Genomic DNA, 14,317 nt, shown 5'->3' with positions numbered 1-14,317 from the left:
AGTCCAAGTCTATGCCCCAACCACTGGTGCTGAAGAGGATGAAATTGACCGGTTCTATGAAGCCCTACAGCACCTTATAGAACCAACACCAAAAACTGATGTCCTTATCATCATGGGGGATTGGAATGCTAAAGTAGGAAGCCAAAAGATAACCGGAATAACAGGCAAGTTTGGCCTTGGAGTACAAAATGAAGCAGGGCAGAGGCTGATATAATTTTGTCAAGAGAATACGATGGTCATAGCAAACACTCTTTCCCAACAACCCAAGAGCCGGCTCTACACATGGACATCACCAGACGGTCAACACAGAAATCAGATTGACTATGTGTTCTGCAGCCAAAGATAGAGAAGCTCTATACAGTCAGTAAAAACAAGACCAGGAGCTGACTGTGGCTCAGATCATGAGCTTCCTGTTGCAAAATTTAGGCTAAAATTGAAGAAAGTAGGGGAAAACACTAGGCCACTCAGGTATGAACTAAATCATATCCCTGATGAATATACAGTAGAGGTGACAAATAGATTTAAGGAATTAGATCTGATAGACAGAGTGCCTGAAGAACTATGGACAGAAGTTCGCAACATTGTACAAGAGGTAGCAACTAAAACCATCCCAAAGAAAAAGAAATGCAAGAAAGCAAAATGGCTGTCCGAGGAAGCTTTGCAAATAGCTGAGGAAAGAAGGGAAGCGAAAGGCAAGGGAGAAAGAGAAAGATACCCCCAATTGAATGCAGAATTCCAGAGAATAGCTAGAAGAGATAAGAATGCCCTCTTAAATGAACAGTGCAAAGAAATAGAAGAAAACAATAGAATAGGGAGGACCAGGCATGATAAAGGACCAAAATGGCAGGGACCTAACAGAGGCAGAAGAGATTAAGAAGAGGTGGCAAAATTACACAGAAGAACTATACAAGAACGTGCTTAGCATCCCTGATAACCATGATGGGGTGGTCACTGACCTCGAGCCAGACATCCTAGAATATGAAGTGAAATGGGCCTTAGGAAAGCTGAGCAACAGCAAAGCTAGTGGAGGTGACAGCATTCCAGCTAAGCTATTCAAAATCTTAAAAGACGATGCAGTAAAAGTGCTACACTCAATTTGCCAGCAAATTTGGAAAACTCAACAGTGGCCACAAGATTGGAAAAGGTCAGTTTACATTCCAATTCCAAAGAAAGGCAATGCCAAAGAAAGTTCAAACTATCGCACCATTGCACTCATTTCACATGCTAGTAAAGTTATGCTTAAAATCCTACAAGCTAGACTCCAGCAATATGTGGATCGAGAACTACCAGAAGTACAGGCAGGATTTCGAAGAGGCAGAGGAACTAGAGATCAAATTGCCAACATATGCTGGATCATGGAGAAAGCTAGGGAGTTCCAGAAAAACATCTTCTGCTTCATTGACTGTGCTAAAGCCTTTGATTGTGTGGATCACAACAAATTGTGGCAAGTTCTTAAAGAGATGGGAGTAACAGACCATCTTATTTGTCTCTTGAGAAACCTACTGTATATGCGGGTCAAGAAGCAACAGTGAGAACTGGACACGGAACCACTGATTGGTTCAAAATTGGGAAAGGAGTCCGGCAAAACTGTATTCTGTCACCCTGCCTATTTAACTTATATGCAGAGCACATCATGAGAAAGGCAGGGCTAGATGAATCAGAAGTTGGAATTAAGATTGCCAGGAGAAATATCAACAACCTAAGATATGCAGATGATACCACTCTAATGGCAGAAAGTGAAGAGGAACTAAAGAGCCTCTTGATGCGGGTGAAGAAGGAGAGTGCAAAAGTCGGCTTAAAACTCAACATTAAGAAAACTAAGATCATGGCCCTTTCAAATCCTGGCAAATAGATGGGAAAGATATGGAGGTAGTGACAGATTTTATCTTCCTGGGCTCCAAGATCACCACAGATGGGGACTGCAGAAATTAGAAGATGCTTGCTCCTGGGGAGGAAAGCTATGGCAAATCTAGACAGCATACTATAAAGCAGAGACGTCATCCTGCCAACAAAAGTACATATAGTCAAGGCCATGGTTTTCCCAGTTGCAATGTATGGCTGTGAAAGTTGGACCATAAGAAAGGCTGAGCATCAAAGAATGGAGGCCTTTGAACTATGGTGCTGGAGAAGACTCCTGCGATTCCCCTGGACTGCAAGGTGATCAAACTGGTCAGTCCTGGAGGAGATCAACCCTGACTGCTCCTTAGAAGGCCAGATCCTGAAGTTGAAACTCAAAGTACTTTGGCCACCTAATGAGAAGGAAGGACTCACTGGAGAAGAGCCTGATCCTGGGAAAGATTAAGGGCAACAGAAGAAGGGGACGACAGAGAATGAGGTGGCTGGATGGAGTCACTGAAGCAGTAGGCGTGAGCTTAAATGGGCTCCAGAAAATGGTAGAAGACAGGAAGGCCTGGAGGAACGTTGTCCATGAGGTCGCGATGGGTCGGACATGACTAACAACAACAAGAAGCTCCAGATAACGTTGTTCTCGCTGGAACCCACCTGGAGAACTGGCTCTCATTCTAGGACCTTTGCAATTAACAAGGATGTAGATAATGTGGGTTAGATCCAGAAGAAGGCAGTAGAGATGGATGGGGGTGGGGAAAACAGGCTTCCTGACAGAACTGGGTCAGAGGAGATGGGAAGGCTGGCAAAAATTTGCTTGAAACACTCGGCGGTCTCTGTGGGAAATGAAAACAAGGATAGTTGGCTTGGATTTGTCCACAGGGGCCCCAGAGATCACAGCTAGGTCTAACCGGCTGAATTGGTCAAGGTGGAGGTCAGTTGACTGCTAGGAGCCTGTGACTTGTAGTTTGAATTTATTGTCGAATTAGGTTTTAATTCAGCTGCTTTCTTACATTTTCTAATATTTTGATGTCATTTCAATTGCGTTTTTATATGTTTGGTAGCCATCTGGAGTTGCTATGACAAGATGGGCAGCCCTATAAATTAAATAAACAAATACTGTAAATACAGACACACTGGTTCCGCATCTGGGGGCATTCACAACTCAACTATGGGGAGCACGACGGGACTGACACCTTTTGGGCAGCCTTTTCCATACAGACTTGACCAGGCCACGTGAGGACCCATCTTGATTAGTTTTAACCCTGGTATTCTTGGGGGCAGCCCTGGCCTGTTCCCTGAAGCTCCAGTGCAGAATATTCCGGCTGGGATGCCTCTCGGTGCAGGATCGCCCGATCTCTCCCAGACTGGAAGGGCCCCAAACGGGCCACTGTGGAGCCTCCTGCATTGATTGTTTCCACCTAGAAAGCAGCCTTGTCACTAGGCCTGTTGCCTTGCCTGCAGTTATGGGGAGGGGGGGCTCCTTTGTGACAATTCTCTCTCTGACGGCAGGGGCTGCACGAAGACCACAGGCCCTGTCTAATCAGCGGGAATTGGATGGTGCCTTTCTGCAGGCCCTGAGGCGACTCCAGGCGACTCCTTGCACATGCATTTATTAAACAGATTTATACTGCCGCCGAACTCATGGATTCCAGGCAGCGCTTAACATTAAAAATCCAGTTTCAAACTCCAGCCCCACCCCCGCAGCAGTGGCAACGCGGTCAGAGAAGCCCCTTGATTGGCTCCGAGTGGCTCCGCCCCTTTCCCAAAAGTCGCTTCTCACCTCAGCCGCGGCGGCTTCTGCTTGACTCTCCGAGTATCTCGTGTGAAGCCGTTCCCTCCGTGTGGAGTGGGACAACTCGTCGCAGGACAACTCACCATGGGACAGTTTAACAATTCAGTTTAATTATTTTAATTTTTGCCATTCACATTTCATTCTGCCCCTCCTTTTGCATCCTTTTTTTAACGATCCCACCATTTCTTTGATATTAGTGTAACTCTTGTCCTGCAGTGAATTGACTGTGGTGAGTTGGCCGAGACGAATCGAAATAGACCCCTCCCAGTGAGCCGAGTGAGGTTTCTGTTGTTTAGTTGGCTCACCTGGAATAGACCATTATTGGCCTAGCACTGAAGGCACCAGACCAGAGGTTGTGAATTCTAGTCCCACCAGCTGAGGGGCTCTGAGCCAGCCACTCTCCCTCAGCCCTGGGAAGCAGGCAAGGGCAGCCCCTTCTGAAAATGGTGCCAAGAGGGCCGAGGGACCAGTCCAGGCAGCCCCAGGAGTCGAGACTCGGAGAGACCCAAACCCTGGCAAAGAGCCCGGCTGGGGAGACCTTCGGCGAAGGAGGGCTTTGCAGCCGCTGAGCCTTCGGTGATGCCAGTGAAGAAATGCTGGCGGGCTCCTTGCTCCCTCCTCTTCTTGGATGGGAGGCTGAATGCAGATGGGCAGAGGTTCCTACCTACCCTCAGAATTTTACTTGTTTATATGTATTGATCTGATTTCTGCCCATCTCAGTCAGTGGCTCTGGCCGATGTCCATACGAAGGTGCTCCTCTGACATCTTTTGCTGCTTATTACTAGCCTTTTTATAATGGCTTCCTGAGGTTAGGGTTAGGGTTGGTTTCATTAAAATGGGAAAAGACATTTTGTCAAAACCATCGACAGCTATTTTTCTCTCCCTGGATTCCCACAGGGCTTTTTTTTTTTTTTACTGATTGTGCAGTGGCCCCATCAGAGCAGGGGGCAAAAGGCAGCCAGGCAGAGGGGACTCACCCTGAGCTGCCATTCCAGGTGGAGACGGACACCCCCCACCCGCCCAGCTCCCTCGAGCAGCCAAGATGGCTGAAAGGAAAGATGCAGATCAGCCCCCCCCTCCGCCCAACCTTCTTGGCTTCTTGGCTTCTGAGGATCCTTGGCCATCTTTGAGACTCCAGGACAGGCAGTTGACTAGTCAACAAGGAGAGCATCCATGTGGCTGGGCAAGTGTCCTTCTTGCCATGCAGTCCAGCCCCGGCTCTTGTGTGGCTCACCAGGGAAGGTTGGGAAATGGCCGTCCAGCCTCTGCGGGAAGTCTTCCAGTGGAGAGGAGCAGCAGGCGTCCAAATGCGTTTCTTCCAGGGCTTCCTGATTTAGAGCAGGGGTGTCAAACTCAATTTCATTGAGGGCCGCATCAGCATTGCAGTTGCCCACAGGGGGCCAGGTGGGTGTGGCCAGGGGGGGTGCAGTCTACTGGGTGGGCGTGGATGGAGTGGGTATGGCCTACTGGGTGGGCGTGGATGGAGTGGGTGTGGCCTACTGGGTGGGCGTGGATGGAGTGGGTGTGGCCTACTGGGTGGGCGTGGCCAGCTCTACATCGTTCGCGTCAAGGGTGCCTGTGGGGGCCTGGGCAGGAGTGGGGCAAATCTGAGGGTCTCTGGCAGAAGGGGGGGGACCAGGGCAAGTGCCAAGGCATGGTCCACTGGAGGAGCCTCACTGTTCCTCTCAGGCCATGCGAGGGGGGGGAATGGTGGTGCGGGCTGCCGGGAGCCCTGGGCAGCAGAGGTCAAATGCCCAGCCTGGCCCTCGAGCACCCGCAGCACCAAGCCCAGCCCCACTTCCCCAAGGGGGCGCCCAGATCACTTGCCTCCTCCTCAAGGCTGCTGCTGCTGTGCTTGCTCTCCTTAGCCAGGTTGCTCATGNTGGGGACCCCCAGGATAGGCCAGGAGGAGGGGGCAAGGGGATGGTGAAAGGGCAGCAGGGCAGGACTAAGGCAGGACTTCCCTCAGACCCTCCCTCTCCTTTCCTTCCTTCCTTCCTAAGAACAGAGTGGTGGGAAAATATTTGGGATGAGGGAGGGAGAAAAACAGGCAAGAAATGCAGCTGGGGAGGTGTCACCCTTTGTGAGGAATGAAGAAATGCACCATCGCCTGGAAGTGGCCAGCACATGGCCCTCGCCTACTTCACATATCTGGCTTGGTGGGCTCTGGGGGAGGGGATGCCATGAGCAGCATGAAAGTCAACGTTACCTGCACAATGCTGTCCAGCCCCCAGCCTGCCCGGTCTCGGCAGGCAGAGGGGCGCTCTCCTCACAGCGCCGAGAGGTTGAACCAGGAAGTGCGAAGCTCGCCACCTTTGCACCTTGCTGCCTGATGAAACTGGGCAGACTGGGGGCTAGGCAGCATTGCATTTCTCATCAGTTTCGCGCCACCCAGCTCAGCCTCTCGGCGCTGTGAGGAGAGCGCCCCGCTGCCTGCCGAAACCCCTCCCCCAGAGCCCATCAAGCCGGATATGTGAAGTAGGCGAGGGCCATTTGCTGGCCACTTCCAGGCGATGGTGCATTTCCTCATTCCTCACAAAGGGTGACACCTCAGGGGGCAGGGCCGACGCGGCAGGGGCTGGTTCCTCGCTGTTTCCAGACGGCCTTGTGGAGCTAAGACTGAATGCGTTTCAGCGTAGATGGCCACCACAAAATTGTACATTGGCTTCCGGCCGGCCTGGGCCAGGGCCAAAGCAGAGGGGGCCGTTCCCTCACTGTTTCCAGGATGGCTTCGCGGGCCACATGAAACCACTTTGTGGGCCACATCCGGCCCCCAGGCCTTGTGTTTGACATGTCTGACTTAGAGGTTTCATTTTTATCAGTAGACATTGCCACCATCTTGCTTTCAGCTGCTTAGTAAAGTTGTCAGTTAGAGGTACCAAATGAGGAATAAAGAGAATGGAAAAATCTGTCAGAACATTTTATGTACGTTAAATGGATAAACTCAGGAAAAACTTTGTTTCCTTAAATGGAATTTTTTTTTCCATAAAAGCAGCTGCAAACTGAAGGGCCTCTTCATTATATTGGCTGACCTGCACAGGGTGCTCCTCTCTGAAACTGATCCACTCTCCTTCCTTCCTTCCTTCCTTCCTTCCTTCCTTCCTTCCTTCCTTCCTTCCTTCCTTCCTTCCTTCCTTCCTTCCTTCCTTCCTTCCTTTGAAATAAAGCCACTTTGCTGCTTCTGGTTAGTATTGGGCTGTGTGGTGGATTAAACCTAAAGGCTGGTTGCCAAGAGGTACAGTCAGGGGAACAGGCTGCCACATGAAGTGGTGCGCTCTCCTTCAAGGAGAGGCTGAAGGGTCATCTATTGAAGGTGTTAAGCGGGGGGCTTAACTAAATGATCTCAAGGATTCCTTTCGCCTCTGTGATTCTGGGAATCTGTAGTCCTGATGTTGGCTTATCTCTCTCTTTCAGCTGAGCCTGCAGATCTATTGAAGGTATTAGATTTCCATAATTTACCCGACGGCATCTCAAAAACGACAGGATTCTGCACCAGCAGGCGGTCTTCCAAGGGAGCAGATGTGGCCTATCACGTGACCAAGGATGCCCAGCTGAGTGCCCCAACCAAGCAGCTTTTCCCTGGTAAGAGGATAGTTGTGGCTCAGGGTGCAACTGTGGGGCCCTCGGTGCTCTCTGGGCTGGGTCGTTGGCTTGCAGACGTTCATTACCCAACTAGGGAACATCTCCAGTGCCAGCGACACCACTCCTGTTTCCCAGAAAGGATGGCACCTTTCCCCTTCCTTGGATGCCCGTGGCCTGCTGACAGCCAGCCTGCGGCGCTTGACGGAGCCTGGCGCTTCCGCTCTTTCCTCTCCTGATTGGCCCAGGTGGATTCAGGTCCTGCTTGGCTGCGACGCAGAGACCCTCCCAGCTGGACTTGCGGCAGACGAGGCAGATGCTCGCTTTCTGAGCAAAGCCACAGCAGGACTATCTTCAGCCAGGGCAGCGCCTTGCTTGGGGTGGGCCTGGAAGACCTCTTGCCAAAAGCCTGAGGAATGTGGAGAGAAGCAGCGGGTTGCTTTGATCCGACAGCCAAGATGCCGGGCATTTTCTCAACATCATCTGGGGCTTGGCTCTGGCCAAGAAAAGGGGCCTGGGAATTGTGGGCAGGCGCAGAAGGGATTGGTGTGCAAAACTGCACACACACACCCCCAAAGAAGGGCACAGCTTAGCTCTCAGAGGCAGCCTGGCCTTTGCTGCGCTTCCCACTCCTTTTGTTTAATAACACCCCTCCTCTGAGTAACTAGACGTTAGTTAGGCTCCAAACAAGCAAATGAGTGGATGGCAGAGATAAAGACAACAGAGGTAATTGCAGAGCATGTCCAAAAGGAAATGCAGATTGGGGATTTGACATTAAAAGGGTCTTGAGGGAAGATGCAGTGACACGTAGCTACACAAAAGACTCTCCAGCTCCGGGCAGGCTGTAGTTGGGGCTAATTGGTAGTTTGCTTTCCTCAGCTGGTAGTTTGAGGATCTTGGTGTGTCGCTGCTCTCGCCACTGCCAGCTGTGCAAATCATCCAGTTGTTTGACCTGGAATGCTACGACCCACACCCTTCCTGGCGGGGGAGATTCCTCGGAGATCCTAAAGGATCCTAAGTCCAAATGGAGCTGTGCTGTGTGTGTTTCTGTGTGGACATGGAAGCATTTCCCAGTTTGGGATATCATTAATCATACTAGCACTAGCAATAGCACTTAGACTTATATACCACTTCCTGTGCTTTACCGCAGGGGTCCCCAATCCCTGGGCCGTGGCCTATTCAGAACCGGGCCACTTGAGCAGTGGGCTGGTGTGTATGCACTCATGTGCAGCTTGACTTGCATGAGTAGTGGGCTGGTGTGCATGTACACAGGTTTGCAGCTTGACTTTTGCAAGTCGAGCTGCGTAGGCATGCATGTGCATGCTGGCCCGCTGCTCGTGCTGCCCGGTTCCCCTCTCATCTCCCCCCCTCAGCCAGGCTGCCGAGCTGCAAAGGTTGGGGACCGCTACTTTACTGCCCTCTCTGAGCGGTATAAAGAGTCGGCCTACTGCCCCTCCCAACAATCCGGGCCCTCATTTTACCTACCTCAGGAGGATGGAAGGCTGAGTCAGCCTGGAGCTGGTCAAGATTGAACTGCTGGCAGTCGACAGAGTCAGCCTGCAAAACTGCACTCTAACCACCATGCCACCACAGCTACTAATACAGGTAGTCCTCAGCTTATGACCACAATCAGGACGGGAACTTCCATCAGGAAGTGATGCAGTTAAGTGGGTCACACCCAATTTTATGACCTTTATGCCATGGTCATTAAGTGAATCTGGCTCCCCATTTGGCTTTGCTGGTCAGAAGCTGGCCAGGAAGGTGGCGGAGGGTGATCACGCCCCCCCCCGATATGGCGACTTCCATCAAAACAGGCCAGCTGCCGAATTCTGACCCCGTGACCGCAAGAACGCTGCTGCAGGGGCTGCCAGTGGCAGGACTGGCCGCAAGTCACTATTTCCAGCACTGTCGTTAAACAAATGGTCATAAGGCGAGGCCTGCCTGTAGCTAAAGTCTCAAAGCAGACTTTCCTCGTTCAGCTGGCTTTTCCAACCCAGCCCTGCCATGGTGGCTGCAGAGCCGATGCTGGTGGTTCCCTGGGGAGAGAAATTGATCCCGCCCTCCACTCTGCTCCCTTTTCTGCTTCCAGTGTCTCCGTTTCCCGAGGATTTCTCAATCCTGACCACGGTGAAGGCCAAGAAGGGCGGCCAGTCTTTCCTGATCTCCATTTACAACGAGCAAGGCATCCAGCAGGTCGGGGTGGAGCTGGGGCGGTCCCCGGTTTTCCTGTATGAGGACCACATGGAGAAGCCGGGCCCCGAGAACTACCCTCTCTTCCGGGGCATCAACCTCTCGGATGGCAAGTGAGTGAGGGGAGGAAAGGGGGCTTGGTGGAGGGCCAGGCGGAGGAACTCCAGCTCCCCTTCCTTTGGGTGGTGGACGGGACTCCTTCGGGAGATGATCGGGTCAGGAATGTTCAGGTTGTTCTGAAGCTCCAGAAACGGCTCTCCAAAAGTGGCCCAATGGGAGCCGCCCCCCCCCGAGGGGGAAAGAGAAGAGGGGGTCATAAAACGTCAGAGACAAGCATGTGAGGCCCCAGATAAACAAGCAAGATGGTGGCTCATATGGCAGCCTACTTTGTCCGATGGGGTAAGACAGTGGTTGAGTTCCCACCATATGTTGAATCCACGGTCAAGTTAGAGTTTGCAAACACAAATCAACACACACACACAACCCCCCCCCCCGATGACTCTGGTTCTTTGTGTGTATGCGTGACCCCTCCCATCAAGAGCCGAACTTGTCACTTCTCTGCATCCAGCTGCAGCCTTGGGGGAAGGCGGCCTGGCAGTGGATAATAATAATAATAATAATAATAATAATAATAATAATAATAATAATAATAATGATGATGATGATAATGATGGTAAAGTTGGAAGGGACCTCGGAGGTCATCTAGTCCAACCCCCTGGTCAGGCAGGAAACCCTATACCATTTCGGACAAATGGCTGTCCAGTCTCTTCTTAAAAACTTCCAGTGTTGGAGCATTCGCCGCTTCTGGAGGCAGGTTGTTCCACTGGTTAATTGTTCTCACTGTCAGGAAGTTTCTCCTTCATTCTAGGTTGCTTCTCTCCTTGATTAGTTTCCACCCGTTGCTTCTCGTCCTGCCTTCGGGCTCTTTGGAGAATAGCTTGACTCCCTCTTCTTTGGGGCAGCCCCTGAGATACTGGAATGCTGCTATCCTGTCCCCCCTCGTCCTTCTCTTCATTAAACTAGACATTCCCAATTCCAGCAGCCGTTCCTTATATGTTTTAGCCTCCAGTCCGAGGAGTGAAAGCTGGACTGGACTGCCCTCTCTCTGGGGCGATTCAGTTTGGCTTCTCCAGGGGCCTCTCGTAGCTCCAGAAGGCTCTGATCAGGAGATCTGCCTGGGAAAAGGCTGGCTCTCCGTCTTCCCCTCTCCAAGCCATGGCAGAGGAAAGGGAATCCTGGGTCTGTCCAGGGCAGGTTTTCTTTAAGTCAGAAGATTTCGTTTCTGCCAAATGGGGCTGAAAGTGCTGTGGGGACTGTCATCATCACTCCTTTGGCTGCTCATAAACTTTCAGATCCATCGACAGTCTTGGGCTCTAGAAACTTGCTAAAATAATCCAATCCGCACCAAGCAGAGATGCCCAGGCACACGCTCTTTGCCTAGTTGACATGATTTGACTTTGGTTTTTTTGCTTTCCCCTTTTTAGAAAACTTACTACTTGCTATATAGCTGTTTATTCATTTTGCATTTTTCCTGGAAAATACTCTGTGTCTGATTTGACGAGGTATTTATGGCCTCTAATTCACGAAACAAAGAGCAAAGACAGTTACATATAAAAATGCAAGTGGGATAATTTAATGAGACACAAATCCAATTACAGTGATAAGAAAGAAGCAGCAGCCGTGGAATTATAGGAAGAAGTCATCCAACAAATAACATTCATTAGACTTAAAGATATGTTGAAGATTAGCATGTCTTTTTCCAGCGGAAAATAGGAATTTGTCTTGTTGCTGTCTTCAGTATCTAATTCTCAGAGCATTTCACGCTCCACAGCTAATGCCTGGAGATCCTTTTTGCTAAGATATTTCCAGCTTTAAAAAAGATCCCACTCAGGGGTGTCCTCAGAAACGTTCAGGCCTCAGTTGGTGGCTTGAAGGCTCCCGTCTCTCGGGAGGAAGCAGGAATGCTGGGAATGCGAACACGGCTCCATCATTGAAGGGACATGAAGAAGGCTGGAGAGCAGAGGAAGCGAATGCCTTCTCTCCCCCCCCCCCATGAAGACAGACGGGGCTGCTGCAGGAGCGCCCTGAAAGTCTGAAACCGGACATGGGATAAGTTCTGAAGCCCTCTTTCCCCTTGCTCGGAAACTGCTGTCTCTCTGCTATGGCCGCCCCTTCCTGGAATACTATAAAGAAACAACTGCTGCCCCCATGTTCCTTCTTGTCTCTGTGGCCCCTGGGAAGAAGGAGACTCAACTGTCCAAAAACAGTTTGAACATGGATTTTGCTTTCATGAGTAGATGTGGAATGAGAGCAGGCTTCTCTTAAGCTCCTCTCCCGCGTACTGAAAGAACGAGCGCCCTTGAGACCCAAAACTGGGGATGCCCCGTTGCTTGGGCATTTGGCAGGATTTTTTAATAACAACTTTTTCATTCTCAGTAAAGGTTCCCTTATATTTACAGATAAGCAAAATAACCTGTTTATGGCTGGAACAGCACAAGAGAAATATGAGAATGCAGGAGCCCACAATGGGTTTCAAATGAATTTAATTTCCTAAGTCAATCTTATCAAATCTGCCTTCCAGAGGTTTTGGAACTGTCACGCCCAGAATTCCCATGGTTGGCCAACACATCTGGAGCTGCCTAACCATGGAAAGTTGCCAAAAATCAGGAGTGGGCTGCATGCAGTGTGCCAACCCTCTTTTTATGACCTCACCTTCATCCCAGTTCATTTTTGGCATGATAGGTTTTTGTTCAGATGATCTGTTAAATTATTGTTTGACCCCTAAACCCTGCACAATAGGCAGAAAATCATGGAGGTGAGCTAGGCTGTTCATTATAAGTTAAAAAAGAGACATCCACACATGAAAATTCCTGTTTCTTTTGCAGCTGCTTCATTGAGGAAATTCCTGGAGGAAAGTGAAAGTTTAGGCTAAAATGAGTGGCATGCCAGTCTAGTTTATATCAGAGCCAATGTGATTGATTAAACTAGGCTTAGCGTTTCATACTTCTTGAGAGCTTCCGTCCTGCAGTGATAGAGGAAGCATCAGTGTAAATGTAATGACCAGTCAAGGGAAGACGCTTTCATGCTTGGCGGTTCTAGAATCTTCCCTTTGGGCTGAGGTGGGCATGGGAAGCCATGACCCTTGGACCTTCTTTTGACCTTCTGCTGGGCCTGCTCTTCCCCAGGTGGCATCGAGTTGCTTTCAGCGTCCATAAGAAGAACGTCACTCTGATTTTGGACTGTAAAAAAAAGGTCACCAAGTTCCTGGACCGAAGCGACCACCCCATCATTGACGTTAATGGCATCATTGTCTTTGGAACAAGGATCCTGGACGAGGAAGTGTTTGAGGTAAGCGTGCAAGAGAGACAGAACGGCCGGGATGTCCGGAAGGCGTCTCGATGCTGAGCATTGGAGGATTTTGTTTCTTGGGATAGGAAGAACATGTTCAGGATGAGAGAGAGAGAAAAGAAAAAGGGGGGAAGTTTGTCATGTCCTATTTTAGAAAGGATACCTGTATGTCGAAAACCACTACAGAACAATCTCCATTGCAGAGCTTAGAAAACGTAGCCGTGGCTCATAACGGAGCTCTCTTGGGTGACCCCAACACGAGAGAAAGATAGGTAGAAACCCGAAATTAATAAGCCATGGTCAAAGGCTCTTTGGGACTGACTTGGGAGGTTGCCCTTTGCTGCTCCCAAGTCAGCTTTCAGCCATCACCATTGTTATTTCAGCTGCCAAGAAGTGAACTGGCTCCTGTCCAGTTTGGGGTTTCCATTATGCCGTTGACCCCTTGAGTGGCCAGCCTTGTGGGTCTGAAGAGCCCATCAGCTCCAGGCTCTGGGCTCTCTACATTCTCCTGGCCCACCCTCATCCCTCTTCACTGTCCTTTAATTACCTTCTCCATTTCTACCCCAAAGATCTGGCTTTTTAAAATTACCGTGCTAAAGCCACTCTTCCATTTCCGACAGGCTTCCTCCCCCCCACCCCGATCTGGGGCTTCTGAATGCCATTTTGTGGGTGGCATTCTTCACTGGGTTTGCAGTCTAGTGTTGACGTGTGCCGCCCTCTCTGCCATCTCTCTGCCACAAGAGGGGATTTGCCTGATGTCGTTTCCAGGGGATTCTCGTGGATGGAGGAGAAGCTGGGGAGCTGCAGAGTTTGGGCAGAGTTAAAACGGGGACGCTTGATATGCACACCTGCTCGGTGGTTGTCTGAGGCCTAGAGTAAGTTGAGACAAAGAGACTGGCACTTTGCCCAGAGAAGTTTATTGCATTTTTCTTATTTGAAAAAAAAATCAAGAGGACATTTTATCATCAAATTGAATGGGAATTATTGAAAGAGGTTTGTGGAAAAAAGTTCTAGGTGCAACCTGGAGTTAAAATCAAGAGCAGAGATGCTGGACAAGAGTCTGGCCAAGTGTTACTAGTGGGTGAGGAGGCTTTACAGGAACAGGTAGTCCTCAACTTACAACCATTCATTTAGTTCATTTGACGTTGCAAAAGCACTGGAAAAAAACAACGTACAATCGGCGCGCACACTCACACAACCCTCGCCGCTCCCCACGGCCGCAGGACCGAAATCCCGGGGCTTTCAGCAACTGGCCTGGATTCACGACGGTGGCAGCACCCCAGGGTTACGTGACAATGGAAATTCTGATCTTAATTGTGATCGTAAGTCAAGGACTACCTGTAGTTCTCAATGCATGGTCACAGTTTGGGCCAGAATTTCCCCCACTAAGTGATTCGTGCCTGATTGGATGACCTTTTTTGCCGTGGTCGCTAAGCAAATCACTGCGCTCATTAGGTTGCTCATGATGACCCCCTGACCCCGGGATGCTGCAACCGTCGTGGATCCATGTTAGTTTCCAAGCACCCAAATTCTGACCCCATGATCACAGGGACCCTGCGA

The 14,317-nt window shown here is 50.2% G+C and overlaps 1 protein-coding gene across 1 annotated transcript in view; it reads left to right on the top strand.

The window, feature by feature from the left end:
• Positions 1-12,814, top strand: part of LOC107292617 (collagen alpha-1(V) chain-like) — a 59,866-nt gene extending 47,052 nt beyond the window's left edge. Inside the window, exons 2-4 of the mRNA XM_015821728.1 lie at positions 7,055-7,222; positions 9,309-9,522; positions 12,595-12,814. Coding sequence (XP_015677214.1) covers positions 7,055-7,222; positions 9,309-9,522; positions 12,595-12,814 — 602 coding nt within the window. The remainder of the gene's footprint in view (positions 1-7,054; positions 7,223-9,308; positions 9,523-12,594) is intronic.
• Positions 12,815-14,317: the final 1,503 nt, after the last annotated feature.

Source organism: Protobothrops mucrosquamatus, unplaced genomic scaffold (assembly GCF_001527695.2).
Source record: "Protobothrops mucrosquamatus isolate PMUCROS unplaced genomic scaffold, P.Mucros_1.0 scaffold1390, whole genome shotgun sequence".
NCBI lineage: Eukaryota > Metazoa > Chordata > Lepidosauria > Squamata > Viperidae > Protobothrops > Protobothrops mucrosquamatus.
The sequence above is the reverse complement of the archived record's forward strand: the minus strand, read 5'-3'. Positions and strand labels throughout refer to the sequence as shown.